The sequence below is a fragment of the Budorcas taxicolor genome, chromosome 3 (genome assembly GCF_023091745.1).
Source record: "Budorcas taxicolor isolate Tak-1 chromosome 3, Takin1.1, whole genome shotgun sequence".
Lineage (NCBI taxonomy): Eukaryota > Metazoa > Chordata > Mammalia > Artiodactyla > Bovidae > Budorcas > Budorcas taxicolor.
Window position 1 is genome coordinate 109666194 of NC_068912.1, and position 18142 is coordinate 109684335.

At 51.3% G+C, this 18142-nt stretch overlaps 2 protein-coding genes across 4 annotated transcripts; one reads left to right on the forward strand and one right to left on the reverse strand.

Moving 5' to 3' along the window:
* Positions 1-1276: 1276 nt before the first annotated feature.
* Positions 1277-2896, forward strand: EVA1B (eva-1 homolog B). 3 transcript variants are annotated; one of them, XM_052637789.1, is made up of 3 exons: positions 1277-1359; positions 1804-1901; positions 2185-2896. In XM_052637789.1, the coding sequence occupies exons 2-3, from the start codon at positions 1835-1837 to the stop codon at positions 2622-2624; spliced, it is 507 nt and encodes a 168-aa protein (XP_052493749.1). In that variant the 5' UTR covers positions 1277-1359; positions 1804-1834; the 3' UTR covers positions 2625-2896. The 3 variants fall into 3 exon arrangements, with proteins under 3 accessions (XP_052493749.1, XP_052493748.1, XP_052493747.1); XM_052637788.1 differs by having other exon boundaries at positions 1322-1359; positions 1780-1901; XM_052637787.1 differs by lacking the exon at positions 1277-1359 and having other exon boundaries at positions 1679-1901.
* Positions 2897-3764: 868 nt separating this feature from the next.
* SH3D21 (SH3 domain containing 21) lies at positions 3765-17372 on the reverse strand. Its single transcript, XM_052638082.1, has 16 exons — positions 17369-17372; positions 17042-17199; positions 16892-16955; positions 16522-16640; positions 16188-16278; positions 15959-16014; positions 15829-15874; positions 15579-15679; positions 15373-15459; positions 15168-15210; positions 5544-5637; positions 5404-5456; positions 5207-5283; positions 4115-5052; positions 3962-4025; positions 3765-3882 (listed from the first exon to the last, which is right to left on the reverse strand). Exons 1-16 carry the CDS (start codon positions 17370-17372, stop codon positions 3826-3828), a joined length of 2052 nt encoding a protein of 683 aa, XP_052494042.1. The 3' UTR covers positions 3765-3825.
* Positions 17373-18142: the final 770 nt, after the last annotated feature.

An 18142-nucleotide genomic window follows, 5' to 3' on the forward strand; every position in this document is an offset into this window, starting at 1 on the left:
AATACGAAAATAGACACAAATATACAAACATGGGCAGACATACCCCCCCACACACTCATAGAACAGACTAAACAGCCACAGAGACACCAAAAGCCCCTTTCCCTTCCCCACGGTAGTCATCCTAGTTCTTTTCCCAACCAGATCTGCCCTCTGCTTGAACCCAGACTCAGGACTGGGAGCGGGGGTCTCCAGCCTGGACAGAAAGGGGGGGTCACTGGCCCCAAGGCCTCAGGCTGTGCCTTCAGCTATGTCTGCAATTTCCTCTCCCCCCTTCCTTCCCTCCTCCTCTCTAAGGCTCCTGCCAAGAAGGCCTCCCCCTCACCCCAGGCCCAGTGCAGGAAGGGGGGCCCAAAAGGGGGGGGTCTGGGAGTCTGGGAAGGAAGAAGACCTGGCCGCATGCTGATCACACATGTTGCAGGCACAAGCCCTGAGCCTGGGTGGAAACGCACGCACACGCACCAGCAGGTTTAGCCCACAGCCAAACACACCTCTGCCCTGTGCTCTGGTGGCAGAAGGGCACAGGGGCCAGCAGAAGCCCTGGGCTGGGCTCTGCAAGGCTGGCCTGGGTCTGGCTTGAAGCCATAGTCCAACATTCATTAACCCTGCACGACCAGAGCTGGGCCAGCTGGACACACTCGTGGAGGGGGCTCTGAGAGGAGGGGTGGAGGGCCCCAGCCCTGGACACGGCGGCAGAGCGTCTGGGAGAGGTCTGGCATCTGAACTGGGAAAAGGGGCAGCCTCCCCTGAGTGAGGGGGCCTCCGGGGAGGAAGAGCAAGGTTTAGGGAAGGGGTTAAGAGCCCGGGGTCAGAGAACTGTGGGTTCAAATCCTGACCGTTGGGGTAAAGCTATTCAGTCTCTTCATGACTCAGCTGACTTATTCCTCAAGCGGGGATAATGGTCCCCACGTTACAGGGTTAGGATTCAATGAAAAAAAAATATTGTAAAAGATTTAGCTCATTGCCGCGGCAGAACCCCATCCTCATTATTGTTATTAGCAGCCTGGGGGCGGGTCCCTGCAACCCGCCTCCCCAGCGGTTTCCTGTGGGGGAGCAGACGGCCCCTCAGGCCGCCCCCCTCACTTCACCCTCCTCTCCCCTTCCTCTCCCGGCCCTTTTCCTCCCCGCCTCCCCCGCCCCGCCCCGCCCCGTCCCGTCCCGTCCCTCCTCTTTCCTCGGAGGAAACTTTCCGCCGGCCGATCCAGCAGCCCGAGTCCGGCCCGCGCTGCTGCGGCCTGGGAGCCGAGCGGGCGGACGGGCGGGCGGGCGGCCGGGACCGGACGGGGCGGGAGCGGCCGGGCCCCGGGTGTCTGCGGCCGCGGACGCGCCGGGGCCGGGCAGCAGGCAAGCGGGACGTTGACGGTGAGTGAGCCCCGGCCTTCGGGCCGGGGGATCCCCACGGGGCGGGCGGGATGGAAGAGGGAGGCGGCTTTCCTTCCCGGAGCCCGCCCAGGGAGTGGGAAGGCGCCCGCGTCTCCCTCCTCCATCGCGCTTCGCGGACGGCGAAAGCAGGCTTCTTTGGGGGACCCCACTAGGGGGCGGAGCCTCCTGCGGCTCACTCCCCGGTCCCTCAGCTTGTTGGGGCGTCCGCGCCCGGGGGAAGGACACCCCCCACCCCCACCCAGCCAGGGCCCAAGTCTGCAAGGAAGTTAGGAAGCCGCTCTCTCCAGGGTGGAACCTGGCTGGGGCTGCCCTTCCAGGGAGCGGAGCTGCCCCGAGGAGGAAGCGGGGACAGGGTCGGCTCTAGAGAGGGCGCAGGATCTGACCTTGCTGACCTCGCAGGATCTGACCTTGCTGACCTCGCAGGCTGACAGGGGAGCTGCGCCCCCAGAGAAGCATGGATGCCCCTCGAAGGGACATGGAGTTACTCAGCAACAGCCTGGCGGCCTACGCGCACATCCGCGGTGAGGGCAGACCCCGGGACACGGACCCCTCCCCGCCCCATCAGGCCCCCCTCCACTCCTCCCTTCCCCTCCTCCCCGCCACTGACTATAACCCCCCGCTTAGCCAGTTACCTATTCCCACCCACCGCTATCCTCACTCCCCCGACTGCCCAATGGCGGCTACTAAGGTCCTTCAAATAGGGGGTGCTGTCTTTGCCCCCTCCAAACTTCCCGGAGTCTTTTCGAGATGGGATGACCCCTGCGCATCAGGCCCCCTCCATGACTTCCGCCCTCTGACCCCCAGCTAACCCTGAGAGCTTTGGCCTCTACTTCGTGCTGGGCGTCTGCTTTGGGCTGCTCCTCACCCTGTGCCTGCTAGTCATCAGCATCTCCTGTGCACCCCGCCCGCGGCCCCGTGGCCCCGCCCCGCGCCGGGACCCCCGCAGCAGCACCCTGGAGGCCGAGGAGGACGAGGAGGACGACGACGACGAGGAGGACACGGTGACGCGGCTGGGCCCCGACGACACGCTGCCGGGCCCCGAGCTGTCCGCGGAGCCCGACGGGCCCCTGAGCGTCAACGTCTTCACTTCCGCGGAGGAGCTGGAGCGGGCACAGCGGCTGGAGGAACGGGAACGGATTCTGCGAGAGATCTGGCGCACCGGACAGCCTGACCTGCTGGGCACCGGCACGCTGGGGCCCAGCCCCACGGGCACGGGCACCCTGGGCCGCATGCACTATTACTGACCTGCCCACTTGCGCTGCAAGGTGCTCAGCGTCCAGGACATGCGTAGGGGCTCAGAGCTGCCCCAGGACCTTTGGACTGCCCCCTGCCCACGGTGCTATGGAGGCCCCGCCCCCACGGCTCCCCTGGTGCTATCGGGCCTGGATTCTGGCCCTCTGGGAGACACCCTTCCCTAGTCCAGCCAGAAGGCCCTGGGGGTAGGGTAGGACGCAGGGTCCCCATCCCCTCTCTGGGGGACGGTTAAGAGGTGACGTGACCAATGAAAGCTGCATTCTCAGTGACTCAGTCTCCTTCTGCTTCTAGTAACCCCCAGGCTCTTGCCATGTCGGGGTACCTAGGGTTGAGATCCCTCTACCAGGCAGCCCACCTCCTTCCATGCAACTCACACCTCGGCACACATACTTGCATTCACTTCACACATGGCAAAAACACACGCCTGCTGCACCCACAGACACGCACACAAATCAACTGCATTTCTTAAAGTGCATTCCTTACCCGGAAACGCCTGGGTACAGGTTGCCCCTGTCTCTACAAATGCCCTGGGTTTATGCATCATTTCAATCACACAGACACACATGCACACAAGGCCTCGGGACCCTGACGTTGACGGTAAGGCGCTATTACCCCCAGTGTAACCAAGTGTGCCTGAGCTGGGCCATGGAGTTCGTGTCCGTCACTGCATTCCTATGAGTCCCTCTGAAAGGGCAGTGAGACCAATTGGGAGGGGTCTGGGCTGGAGAGCAGGCCGGCCCCTCCCGTGGCGCACAGCTGGATTCCGGAATCCAGCCCGAGGGCAGATCCCCGAACCCTCCAGGGCCCCTACTGCCTGCCATTTCTCCAGCGTTGGCGGAGGCGGGGGGGGGGGGGGGGGGGGGGGGGGGGCTCGCGTCCGTAGGAGACACCCTCCCCCCGCCATCCGGTGGATAAAAATAGCCGTGCGCAGGCCTTGGGAACCGTAATGGGAGCCACATGTTGGCCAGATGTGCCCGCGAGCTACTGCCAGGAATGCGGACGGCGGAGAAGAACGCGAGCGGGAGCGCCCGCCCCACCGCGCAGGCCCCGCCCCGCACAGACCGGGGAGGCGTGGCGCGCGTACACTGCAGAGTTTACTTTCCGGCGTTTTCCGAAGACGTGTGCAAGGACGTGGGTGGCCGGAGCCTGGCTTCGCTCCAGGTCCCGCCGCAGTCCCTCCCGGGCCCACCCTTAGTGCGTCTGCGTCTGCGCGTGGACGGAGCCCCGGTCCCTCTGCTTCATCTGAACCTAGTGGGAAGAGGGAGTCAGGGGAGGGCCAGCCGCCACCCCCCGCCCCCCGCCGCCTCCCGCCTCGCACCCCACCCACCTCCAGCAGTAGGCGCTTCTCCCTCTCGTTCTTCACCTCCTCCCAGATGTCAGTCAGCTTCTTTCTGCGGACGCGGGAGACCCAGGGGAAGGGGTGGGCCGGGCAAGCCTAGAGCCCGCACCCCTCGCCTCCCCTGCACCTCTCCCCACTTACTCCAGCTGCACCCCCATCTGCTCCAGGGACCTCCTTAAAGCCTCCACCTGGTCCTTTATCCCCAACATGTCATCTCCGTCACTTCTGCGGTCTGTGAGATTTGGCGGGGTCGAGGAGTGCAGGATTGGGGGCGTTTGGGGCTCTGCATTTTTCTGAGCAGGGGTTACCTTTTTGGAGGGCACCCCTTCTTTGGGAGACTCCTCCTCTTTGGGGGTAGTCTCAGCCTTCGCTAGTGCCTCCTCCAGGAGGGTTGTCGCCTCTTCCTGAGGGTGGGCCTTCTCAAGGCCAGGCGCGGACCCTGACTTGGGGTTGGACTCGGACTGGAGAAGGGAGCTGACCCTCCTCTCCAGGGGCTGTTTCACCAGGCCGAGGGGGGGCTCCTCTGGCGTCTGCACCTCCTCTTGGGATTGAGCCTCACTGGCCTCAAGAGACCTGGCGTTTGGCGGGGCGTCTTCCTCCGGAGAGAAGTGATGGAGCTGAGTGTTGTCTCCGGCGGAGGCTTCTTCAGAGAGCACAGGCTCCGGGGTCAAGACCTTTCCTAGGGTGGGGGCCTCATCCCCCGGAGCGGCCATCTTTGGACCAGCGGCCTCATCTTTAAGTAGGACTTCTGGGACCCGGGCCTCATGCACAGAAAGGACCCTGTCTGGACTGGGGGCCTTGTCCTCCAGGGTTGGGGTCTCCTCTAGGGTAGGGATCTTCTCTGGAGTTAGGGTTTCCTCTGGAGTGGGGGTCTTCTCTGAAGGTGGGATCTTCTCTGGGTTAGGGGACTTATCTGGAGACAGAGTCTTCTCTGGACTAGGGGTCTTATCTGGAGGTGGGGTCTTCTCTGGTCTGGGGGCCCTATCCAGAGTTGGTGTCTTCTCTGGGCTGGTGGTCTTGTTCAGAACTGGGGTTTTATTCACACGAGGGCCCTTTGTAAGGCGGCTCTGCTTTTCATCCTGTAGTGACGGGGGTGTGGACTCAGCCAAGGGATGGGCCTTGATAGTCTGAGTCTGTTTCCCCTCAGCCTGGGATCCTTCACCTGCAGAGGCCACACCCTGGGAACCAGCCTCTGTCTAGGATCCCTGCTGTCCCAGGTCTCGTGCCCCTCACCTGACTGGCTGCAGGGCGTTGCTGGGAAGCCTGCGTCTTGGATCGCTTTCTGCCAGGCTGGAAACTGCTGTTGGAGCCTATGAGAGCAGACCCTCAGGAATCCAGGCCTACTTGGACCCCAAGCCGCTCCCCATCACTGTCCCTTTAGCACAACCACCCCAGGGCTCACCCCACTGCAGGGAGGCAATGAGACTTACTGGAGTTTCGGGAGGGGCGCTTCTGACCGTCTCCGCTGGGTGTCCAAGATGGCCTGAAACATGTCCCCATCAGACCCGGGGCTGGAGGCAGGGAGCAGCATTTCTTTTGCACCCTCCTTCCCCCATACCCCACTCCTTACTTGGTTTTGCTGGGCTCAGTGGGAGCTGTCACCAGCTTCTTGACTGTAGGGAGGACTGTTTTGGGCATCATCTTTTTGGATTCCTTAATGGGAGCTAGGAGGGGAGAGGGACATTTGTTCACTCACTCATTCCTTTCATCTCGGAGTCACTGACCCTGTCCTGTGCTGTGCCCAGGGACTAGTGACAGGAGATGAATCATATTTGACCGGCTGCTGGGAGCTCTGGGGACACTGACCACAGGAACACCCCAAAGAGTTGCCAGGGAGGCTTTGTGGGGAGACGGCTCCAAATCCCGCTGATTTTTAATCTATGCTTTTCTGACTTGTACTCAGCTTAATACCCACGGCTGGTTCAGACTCTTCTGCTTCCTGGACCACGGCAACAACCACCTCGCTTCCAGTCCACACTCCCTCCTCTGTCTTCTCTATCATGTGTACTCCCTAAGAGACCTCATCCAGTCTTATGAGTCTAATTATCATCAATAAGTCAACGACTGCCAGATTTTCATCTCTAGTCCCTTCCTCTTCCCTGGACTCCAGATTCATACCCGATGGCCCTCGCAGTATTTCCACTTAGCAGAGCTAACCTCTGGCTTCTCAACCTCCTTGTCCTCGGAATCTGGCCCTTTCCCAGTGTTCCCCATCTCACCCACTCACCCGCTCAGATGACAAAGTGAGGCGTCCTCCTTGACACCTCTATTCCTTTATGCCGCATGCACAAATCATCAGTAAGTCCTGTCTGTTCTGAACACATCCTCACCTCCATGACTAAGCTCTCTAGATCAAGTCACACCATCTTCACAGGAACTACTGCAGCAGCCTCCAACCTGGGCCTGGGCTGCACCCACCCTGCCTACGGTGTGCTTGCCCCACAGCAGCCAGAGAGGGCCCGTGTTCTACTGGAGAAACCGACACAAAAGCAGTAAACTATGGGGACTTCCCTGGCGGTCCAGTGCTTAAGCCTTGCAATGCAGGGGACACAGTTTCGATCCCTGGTCAAGGAACTAAGTTCCCACGTGCTGCAGAGCAACTAAGCCTGCACGCCACAACGACTGAGCCTGCGCTCTGGAACCCGTGTGCTGCAAGGAAAGATCTCACATGACCAAAGGAAGATCTCACATGCCGCAACTAAGACCGGATACAGCCAAACAAATCAATATTAAAAAAAAAAAACTAAGTAGTGCATTAGATAGTTATTGGGCTTCCCAGCAGGCATTAATGGTAAAGAACCCACCTGCCATTGCAGATGAAAGAAACGCAGGTTTGATCCCTGGGTCTGAAAGATCCCCTGGAGGAGGGCTCCAGTATCCTTGCCTGGAGAAGCCCATGGACAGAGGAGCCTGGTGGGCTATAGCCCATAAGGCTGCAAAGAGCTGGACACAACTGAAGCAACTTAGCATGCACGCCAGAGATTTATTAGTCGTACTGAGGAAGAATAAGCAGGGAGGGGTGTATAATTTTAAATGGGGTGATCAGGGAAGGCCACAAGGAGAAGGCGACATCAGTGAGCATCTGAAGGCAGTCGCACAAGTGACTTTCACCTCCACAGCTACAGAAACCGCCACCCAGGCACAAGCAGGCATGCTGAAGCTGACTTACACACACGGTATCACACCCAGATACAAACAGAATCCCCCAATTATGGGCGCAGTGGGCGAGAGCATGGCTCCTACAGCCAGACAGCAGGCTTGGAATTCCTGCTCTATTACTTGCCAGATGGGTGGGAACCTGGCCGGCAACTTAACCTTTCTGTGCCCTGTGTCCTCACCCATGAAACATGGATAACAAGAATACCCATCCTGAAGGGTTCTGTGAGGTCTGAGTGACTTAACCCGTGAGGTGCTTAGTGGTGCTTACTTACAGTCAAATGTTAATCTTGACTCCAGCTTCTTGTGGTATGGCTGGTTCGGTGTTCTGTGGGACCCTCCCACTAGACAGCAATTATATCCTGCTTTTGGATACAATTTTAAGGCACCACTGGGCATAGAGGTAGGAGAAATCCACAAAAAAAGGGAGGAACTGGGGCCACAAAGGAAGTGAGAGGGCAGCCCTACTTTGTGGCTACAGAGCCTGGGAACTGTGAGGAGGAGCAGGTGGCCCAGGTATGGCTCCCCTGGCTCATCACAGGCCCACAGCGCGGTAGCTACAGAGCAGCGAGAACCTAGCACCACCTTCTTCCGGAGGACTGCAGTGGTCGCTGCTGGTTGGTGCCCTCTGGCTGCTGGCAGGAGTAAAAGCAAGTCCTCTCTGGAAGTGTTTTCCCTACGGAGGCATGCCAGACTCCCACAGATTGGGATGGTATACAAAGATCCTGAAACACACGAGGGGGCAGACCACCGAGAGCAGGACCCAGCAAACGCAACACACAGCAGATACTGGAAGTGTCAGGAAGGGAACAGCGCAGTCATGCATAATATATCCGAAGAAATAAAGGACGAGCATGCAACAAAAGGGCCATGAGGCATAAACAAGCAGATTTTTCGGGGAGAGAAAAAAAGAGTTCTGAACTACTAGAGATGAAAAATAGCATTTGTGAAATAAAATGCAGTGTATAGGTTCAACAGCATATCAAACCTAGATAAAAACTAGAGAGAGAATTAGTAACTAGAAGTAGAATGAGGCAAGGAGGGAAGATTTGAAAACAATGTTAAAAGGAATGAGTTAGTATTTGTGAAATAAAATGCAACGTATAGGTTAAACAGCAGATTAAACCTAGATAAAAGCTAGAGAGAGAATTAGTAAACCAGAAGTAGAATGAGACAAGGAGTGAAAATTTGAAAGCAGTGTTAAAAGGAATCGGTAACAGAAGCAGGGTTTGACTATGGCTGAGTGAGGTAGATAAACCCTCTCCCCACACAGCAACTCTGAAGCTGGATTAAAAGTGACAAACCACCATTTCAGCACTTGGATACTGACCAAAGGTGTAAAGTAATCTGAGCAGTACTTGTGCCTGATGGTGTTCTTGCCTGCTCCCTTCCTCCCCCCAGTCCCTGCTGCCTTGGTCCACGTGGCCGTCCTACAGGGTGGGACAGAGAAGGGTCAGCAGCTTCACTGCCACGGTTGAACGGAACTCAATCAATATGGTGCGCAATTTTGGATTTGGCTTTGGTTTCACTGCTATGACACCCAAAGCACAGCAACCAAAGAAAAAATGGGTAGGTGTGACTTCATAAAAATTTTAAACATCAAAGAACACCATCAAGAAAGTGAAAAGCCAACCCAAAGAATGGGGGGAAATACTTGCAAATCATACATGATCAGGGACTTTTACCTAGAAAATATAAAAAACTCCCACAATTCAATAGTAAAAAGCCAACCCAACTAAAAATTGGGCAAAGGACCATTTCTTCAAAAGAAGGTATACATGTAGCCAATAAACAGGAAAAGATACTCCACATCATTAGCTTTCAGAGAAATGCAAAGCAAGACCACAATGAGATAGCATTTCACATCCACTAAGATGGTTACAATCAAAAGACAGATAATAACAAGTATTGGTATGAATGTGGAGAAACTGGAGCCCTCATACACTATTAGCAGAAATATAAAATGGTACAGTCACTTTGGAAAACAGCCTGCCAGTTCTTCTCAAAAATAGATTGTGTGTGTGTGAGTGTCTCTGTTAGTTGCTCAGTTGTGTCCAACTCTTTGTGACTCCATGGACTGTAGCTGACCAGGCTCCTCTGTCCATGGAATTCTCCAGGCAAGAATACTGGAGTAGGTTGCCACTCCCTTCTCCAGGGGATCTTCCCCTGGAAGAATTTCTTTCATTGGTATATACCCAAGAGAAATGGAAGCATATCCACATAAAATATTGTACACAAAAGTTTATAGCCGGGACTTCCCTGGTGGCAGAGTGGATAAGAATCCACCTGCCAGTACAGGCACCCAGGTTTGATCCCTGGTCAGAGAACTAGATCCCACATGCTGCAACTAAAGTATCCTGTGTGCCATAACTAAGACCTTGGGCAGCCAAAAAATAAATAAAAATAAATATTTTTTAAAAAAGAATATTATTAGGCAATAGAAAGGAATGAATTATATACATACTACAGAATGGATGAAACTTGAAAATATTATTCTAGGTGAAAGAAGCCCATTAGAAAGACCATATATTATATGATATCATGTATATGAAATGTGGGCAGATCTATCAAGACAAAGATTAGTGGTTGTCTTGGGATGGGGAGGGGAGAATGGGGAAACTGGTGGGATAATGGCTAAACAGTATAGCGGGTGGAACCTCCCTTGTGGTCCAAGGGTTAAGACTCTGCACACCCAATAAAAGGAGCTTGGGTTTGATCTCTGGTCATGGAAGAAGATCCCACATGCCACAATTAAGAGTTGTGGGTGCAACTAAAGGTCCGCATGCCTTAACAAAGATCGAAGATCCTGCATCCCACAGCCAAGACCCGACACAATCAAATATATGCATAACTTCTTTTAAAGTACAGTGGGTGATGAAAATGTTCTAAAATTGATTGTGTGATGTCGCACAACTATGACTATACTAAACACCAGTGAAGTGTACGTGATTTTATCTCAGTAAAGCTGTTCACCCCTGTTCCCCCAAAAAGATGACAGGCTAGATTTGACCCATAAACCACATTTTGCTAACTCCTGACCTAAACACCCCAATTTAAAGGCAGAGAATGTCGGACTGAATTAAAAAAACAAGATCCAACTACATACTGTGGACAACAGATTCAAAGACACAAATAGGTTGACAATAAAAGACTGGAGAAAGATATATCACACGAATAGTAACCATAATAGTACCAAAATGTTAATATCAGACAGAACTAGCTTTGAGACAAGAAAAATTACTGCAGACAAAGAGGGAGAGGTTATAATGATAAGCAGGTGAATACATCAGGAAGAGATAATAATTACAAATGTATATTCCCTAAAAACAAAACTTAAAATATATATTAAAAAAAAACAGAATTGAAAGGAGAAATAATTAAAAAACAATAGTTGGAGGTTTTGTTCAGGAGAAAGGTTAAGACTGAATTGAGACTTGTAAAGTTAAATATATCTGGTAAATTTCAAGAGCAATCACCAAAATAAATATAAAGTACAAATTTCAGAAAAATGAAAAAAGTAAAACATGAAAAAAGAAAATAATTGAAAAATATTTTTAAATAATTATGATTAATATAGTCTAAACTCATCAATATATCACCAAAGAAAAAGAATTGCAAACTAGAGTTAAAAAACAAAGGTAATTTCTAGAGATCTTTTGCAAAACAATGTGCATATGGTTAACACTATTGTACACTTAAAAATGGTTAGAATTTTTTTTTAAGTATTTGAATATTTTAACAGGAGGCTGAATAAGAATATACTAACAGATTGAATAAGAAAAGAGAGAGGAAAATATAAAATAAACACTATTAGAAATGAAGAAAAGATGTAACTACGGATGCAGATGAGATTAAAAAGATTATAAGAGAATATTATAGAAAACATTATATAAATGATTAGAAAATGTTGATTAAATGGATAATTTGAACATATAACTCACTAGAACCGATTCAAGAATTTTCATGAGGTTTTTGGTCAACCATGGTTACCCAGGAAGTAGGAGCCAGAAGGCTAGTTGTATGCATCTCCTAAGGTGTGAGGTTTCTTCTTCCTCTGAGAACAGTTGTAAAGGGGTCTTTGTAGATGTAATAAAGTCATGAAGAGGTCATACTAGGTTAGCGTGGACCCTAACCCAGTGACTGGTATCCTTCTCAGAGGAGGGAAATCGGGACAGGCACACACAGGGCAGAAGACCTTGTGAAGACCAAGACAGAGAGCAGAGCCACGCACCCACAACCCAGAGGCCACCGGCAGCTGAGAGGAAGCAGGGAAAGACCCCTCCCCCAGACCCGCCACGGGGACACGGCCAGTTCAGCTCCTGGCTGTGGGCTTCCAGCTTCTAAAAGTGTTCCATTAAGCCAGAGGGTGGGGCAGGGAAGAAAAAGAAACAAAGAATTTTAGCCAGAAGCCAGACTTGCTTATAACTATAAAAAAAACTAAAGTAGTTTAAAATCTTCCCATAACAGAAGAAAACAGGACCAGATGAATCTACAAGCAAATTTTATCAGCTTTCAAAGAAAGATGATTCCCATCTTATGTAAGATCTAAAAGATATTTAAAGATATGACAAAAAAAAAACCAAAAAGTATATTCCTTGGGATTTTCCCTGTGGGCCAGTGATTAAGAATCTGCCTGCTGATGCAGGGGACATGCAGGGTTCAAGTCCTGGCCTGGGAAGATCCCACATGCTGGGGGACAACTAGGCCAGTGTGCCACAGCTACTGAGCCTGACCTCTGCAGCAAGAGAAGCCACTGCAATGAGAAGGCCATACACCACACCTGGAGAGTAGCCCTTGCTCACCACAACTAGAGAAAACCCCTCCACAGCAATGAAGGGCCCATGTGCTGCAATGAAGACCCCAAAATAAACAAATAATTTGTTTTAAAAAGTATATTTCTTAACTCATTCAGGGGCCAGTACAGGACTGATGATCAGATGAAGACAGTAAAAAATAAATGCAAAAATCTGAAGGGGAAAAAAAAAACTGAGATGGTATCCCAATAGCACATAAAAAAATAATAAACCATGACCAATATGAATTCATCCCTGGAATATAAGGGTGACTTAGTATTAGAAAATCCTACAAATATCTTTATATTGACAAATTAAAGAAGAAAACCCATTTAATCATTTCAAATAATTCACATAAACAATGGAAAATTTGATACCCACTTTTGATAAAAATTCCAAGTAAAAGAAATAGAAAGGATCTTCCTTAATCAGACAAAAACACACTTACAAAAGATCTAAGCATCAAATATCATTGTGAAAGGGAAAAAGTTTGAAGCATTTCATTTATAATCAGGAACACAGTAATGATATTCAGTATTACTATTTCTATTCAATACTGTATTACAATCCTAGCCACTAAAGTAAAATAAGAAAATGAAATTAAAAAGGTTGTAAGAAGTGAAAAGATAGAGCCAAACTGTCATTACTCACAGATGAAACTGACTGTCTTCATGGAAAAGTATTAAGGATTTACAGATGCAATATATTTCTATAGCCCAGGAAGAAAAGGGATATCTAATTTTCAAAAAAACACAATAAAACTCACATGCAGAAATAATACATAGTGCTAGAACAAGTGATAATCTATATGGAAAAAAGTATAATTGGATCACTCACTAAAATCAATGCTACATAGACAAAAGCACTTAAAAATGAAAAGCAACCCTTTACAAGTTTTAAAAAATATAAACGACTGTCCTTCTGAACTTCAGACATGAAGGGATTTCTTAAACAATAAAAACACCTACCAATCATTAAAGATAAGACTGATAGGTGTGTATTAAAATTACTCCGAGCAACCTAAATGTCCATTTACAGAGGAATGGATAAGAAGATGTGGTATATATATACAATGGAATATTACTCGGCCATAAAAAAGAACAAAATAATGCTATTTGCAGCGACACGGATGGACCTAGAGATTGTCATGCCGAGTGAAGCCAGAGAAAGACAAATATCACAGATCGATCATTCATATGATTAGATCATAAAATTTAAAAATTAGATCATATGAGAAATCTACTTTTAAAAAATGACATATAGATAAATAAGCTATAAGGATTTATTATTGAATAGCTTTAAGGATTTATTGGGCTTCCCTGATAGCTCAGTTGGTAAACAATCCACCTGCAATGCAGGAGACGCTGGTTCGATGCTTGGGTTGGGAAAATCCGCTGGAGAAGGGATAGGCTACCCACTCCAGTATTCTTGGGCTTCCCTCTTGGCTCAGCTGGTAGAGAATCCGCCTGCAATGCGGGAGACCTGCATTCGATCCCTGGGTTGGGAAAGATCCCCTGGAGAAGGAAAAGGCTACCCACTCCAGTATTCTGGCCTAGAGAATTCCATGGACTGTGTAGTCCATGGGGTTGTAGAGTCGGACACGACTGAGCGACTTTCACTTCACTTCACTTCAAGGATTTATTATTATTGTAAAATAGAGCCAATATTTTACAATAACTTCAAATGGAGTAAAAGAGGTAAAAATTTTGAATCACTATGTTGTACACCTGAAACTAATAGAATATTGTAAATCACCTATACTTCAAAAAAGCTTCTTTTAATTTACAACTCCTATTCATTAAAAAAAAGAAAAGCCATAAACTGAAACTATCTATAACATGTGCATCCCATAGTCAGAATATATAACGAACTCAACAGCTATCACTAACCAGGGAAATACAAACAAAGGCCACAACGAGATGCTGTTTTGTGCCAGATTCACAAAAATAATGAAATCTGATAATAGCAAGCATTTAAGAGGGTTTGGATCAGTATGCTCTCATACACCAATGGTGGAGTGAAGTGTACAAGTCCTTTGGAAACACCAATGTGACTTTACCTCGTAAAAGCTGAATATTCACATACTGTACTACCTAGCAGCGCTATCTAGCATATTCTAGAGAAACATTATACCTGTATGCTGGGAGACAGTGTTTATAGCAGCACCATAAGAGTGAAAACTATAAACAGTGAAAATGTCCAACCAGGAATAGACCAGATACACAAATTGCGGTAATTCCTACAAGGAATAGTAAACAACACAGCAAAACAAATGAACTACGGGGACTTCCCTAGTGGTCCCGTGGCTAAGACTCCACTCTCCCAAAGCAGGGGGCCGAGGTTCGATCCTTGATCAGGGAACTAGATCCCACCTGCTGCAACTAAGAGTTTGCATGCTGGAACTAAAAGATCCTGAGTGCCACAAGAAAACTGAAGGTCCTGAGTGCCTCACCAAAGACCTGGAGCGGCCAAGTAAATATTTAAAAAGAAAAGAAAAATAAATAAACTACATCTACACACAACATGGATGTGAATTTTAGAAACATAATATTGACTAGAAACAAGAAAACCATAAACATATGATACCATTTTTATACAACTCAAAATAAGACTATATTAAATGATACCTCGTTTAGGCATAGAACATAAATGAATACACCTAAAAACTCCAGGGAATTGTTCAAAATTCAGGATAGTGGTTACTGGTTACCTCTGATGTGGGGAGAGGAGCAGAAGGGAAAGAGGAATACACAAACCACTGGCAATTCTAGTTCTTGGGTTTGGGTGACCGGCCATGGGTGTTCATTGTTAAGTTTTAAAACACATACGTTACGTATATTTTTGGATTGTGTGCATTACATTAAAACATAAAGACACATCCCACAGATACACTGACACATAAACAGAGCTATTCTCTGACTCACTTGATAGATACGTGAACATAAAGTCTCAAAGGCCCAGATATACTGATCCATATATTTCCTCACAAAATGAAACAAATGTAAACACAGTCATTAACGAGAATGATAGCTCAGGACAGAGGAACAGGAACGTAGTAACACACACGAAGTGACACAGTCCTAACACGGACCCACCAGACATTCCTACCAGGGCTTTAACCCGTGGGGAGGTACCTCCTTAAGGGTGTGCACTGGACCACTGGGAAGCTACAGGTGTCTGTGAGCACCTGGACTGGTGGGCCTCCCAGAAATCACTCCCCAGTCCCAGGCTTCCCGGGCACCCACCTGATTCCTGAGATACCACTTTCCGTGGGACCAGCTTCTTGATCTACGCAGAAAAAAGTGTCAGAATCGGAAGAGGAGCCCTCACACTTCTAGGTCCACTCTCGCTTGTGGGTGGCCCTCAGCTGTGTCCAGCGAGTGCCACCACCCTCAGCTTTGTCCAGAGTGGCCTGCCCCTTGCCACCAGAGTCCCTGGCTCCATACTCACTGGGGGAGGTGGGAGCACAAAGTTATCCGGGAAAAGTCCTCTTCTGCCTTGAGACTCTCCTTCCCACCAGCCCTTATCCTCTGTGACCTGGGAGAGCAAGAGGTCATGGGGAGATGAGCCAGAACCCCAAGCTCCTTCCTTCCCTAAGCCCATGCTTCTCAACATCCCCCATCCCCGTGCCCTCCCTCGCCCTGTGTCTTGCCCACCTTCCTCAGTACTTTCACCTCATCACCCCTCCGAAGAGCCAACTCGTCTGGGGCCTCAGGATGGTAGTCAAACAGGACCCTGTAGGTCTCGGGGTAGGAGACTGAGGGGAGTTCAGTTCACTGACGCCAAATCCCCTCCCTGCACAAGTCATAGGCTCCCTCCTCCATCAGCCTACCTGGGCACCCCCTCCCCCAAGTCACAGGGGCTTGGGGAAGAGGATTTTGAGGGACCCTTTGGCGGGGTGCTCACCTGTCTGCAGGTAGTCTGGAGGGCTGTCATAGGTCAGGCTGCTCAGCTAGTGGGGGCAGGGGAAGGACCAAGCTGAGCCTCCAACCCCCTAAGAGGAACTCACCAACTCTGCCCACTCCACCCACTTTACCTTGGGAGGCCACTGGGGACCAAGGATGACTGAAGGGATGTCTGGATTGCCAAGGCCTGGTGGGGGATAGAGAGGTTAGGGAGGGTGCTAATGCAGTTGAGGTCATGGGAAAGGTCAAAGGGGTCATAGGGCAAGATGTGCAGATCACAGGTTCAGGCCACTGGGGCAGGTCACTGAAGATTGTAGTCTGGTCACAGGGGTTCACGGGGTCACAGGGTCCAGGTCTCACTTGGGGGCCCACTGTCCAGCAACTCCACAAAGTTGGATGGGAAGGCTCCCAGCTGCCCGTTCTTCTTCCCCAGCCACCAGCCGTCCTCAATCTGGGAAGGGGGGAGGACGCAGGGGCATCTAGTCCTGCCCCAAGGGTCTCCCTAGCAATATTAAACCCTGATTCACCCCGATTCTGCCCAGATGACCCCTCTCCTCCCTTGCTCCCTCACTTTCCCATTTCTGTGCCCCTCATCAGTTCCATCACCCACAACCTCACGGCACCCATGTCTCCTCACTCAGAGATTCCATCGTCTCCCCTCAAACCCCTCTCATCCATCACCTCATCCCCTCACCTCCTTTATCACTTCCACAATCTCCCCAGCTTGCAACTGCAGCTCGTCCGCCTGCTCCGGAGTGTAGTTGAAGTTTGCCTTGCACCATTTTCGGGGGCCCAGAAATTTGACTGAGCAACCTGGTGTCGGTCGAGAGTGAAGCAGCTTGAGTCTCACGCTCCAATCCGCGGAGCTGGGGGAGAGGCGGGACGCGCTCTCACCCTCCCTGCGTCTAGGCCCCACCCCAGGGCGGAGCATTGTACTTGAGAACCAATCACGGGTCGCGCCGTGGCCGCGCAGCCCCGCCCAGAGCCGCGCCCTTCAAGGCGAGTTGGGGACAACCTGGGCGCTGGGGCTCCGCGCGCGCGTATCCACGTGCACCCGCGCTCACCTTGGCGGCGCGCACAGCGCGGTCTCGGCGCCTCCCCCGAGCAGCGGAGAGTCTCCGGGATCTCCTGCGAAAGAGCGCACTGAGAGAGGGGCTCTCAGCTCCCTGGGGAGCGCGCAGAGAAACCCCGCCTGACCTCCGGCTCTACCTCACCTGCACCAGGGACTCCGGGAAGAGGCCACAGCGGCCTCCCAGCTCTCCACGCATCCAGCCCCGTGCGGGCCCCTTGCACACCTGCCGGATCACGTCACCAGGCGCCAGGCTCAGCTCTTCCTCCTTCTCCGCGCGATAACCGGCTAGGACCAGCACCTCTGCGGGCGGAGGATGGCGCGGGCACGCGGTTCAGAAGAGCCCAGTCGGGGCTGACTGGCCCTGGCGCGAGTCCCGGACCCAGTGTGGACAGCGAGAGAGCGTAGTAGTGGTGTAGGCTTTTAAGGCTATTTCCAGGCAGAAGAGCCACCCCAAACCCTCTGCACATACCCATGGCTTCCGGGGCTCCTTCCGGAGCCGAGCAGGGAGGATGGTGTGGTAGCGTTAGCAGCCGAGTGCTGGGTCCAGGTAGGTTGGGACTAGCCGCGAGATTGTGAAGCCAAGGAGGCGGAGACGCAAGCCCATAGGTTGGGCTCCGGTGCAGGGAGTGGGTGTGGGAGGGGGCGGCCCGGATCGGCAGGTTCGGCCCCCAAACTATGGGTAAGGACTCCAGGACCTCTGGCCAGTGCTGGGGTCACAGCTCCCCGACAAGCTATCTGCCCAACTACCTCCCCTCCTTATCCTAGCCTTGGCTGAGTCTCCGACTCGCCACTGGCACAGAACCGTCCCTGGCTTACCCTCTCCTGGTTATTAGCTGCATGGGAGTCGACAGCATACCAGGGTGGGGCCCCCAGCAGGCAGCAACCGCTCTTAGACGGGTCCTGGATGGGTGCAGTGGGTGGTTGCTCAGTGTGCACAAAGTTATTGCTGCTTTCCCTGGGAGGTGTATTCTCCCTGTAGTCCCTTCAAGGGGAGAGGAAGAGCTTAAAAACCCTTTCTTCAGGCCAATGGGGCCTAGCTTGGTTTCAGGAAACACCACGGGATTCTCCTCAGAGGAAGACAGGAAGGCAACTTCGGGAGCTTTCAAGGCTCGTGGTTTCCTACAGCCAAGGCCAGAGCTGGCAAAGGTTAGTGCCAGTCCCAGGTGGGCCAGGCTAACTTTCAGATCATCTTCCTGCTTAGTGGTGAACACACAGAAGGCCAAGCCTGTCATCCACACCCCTT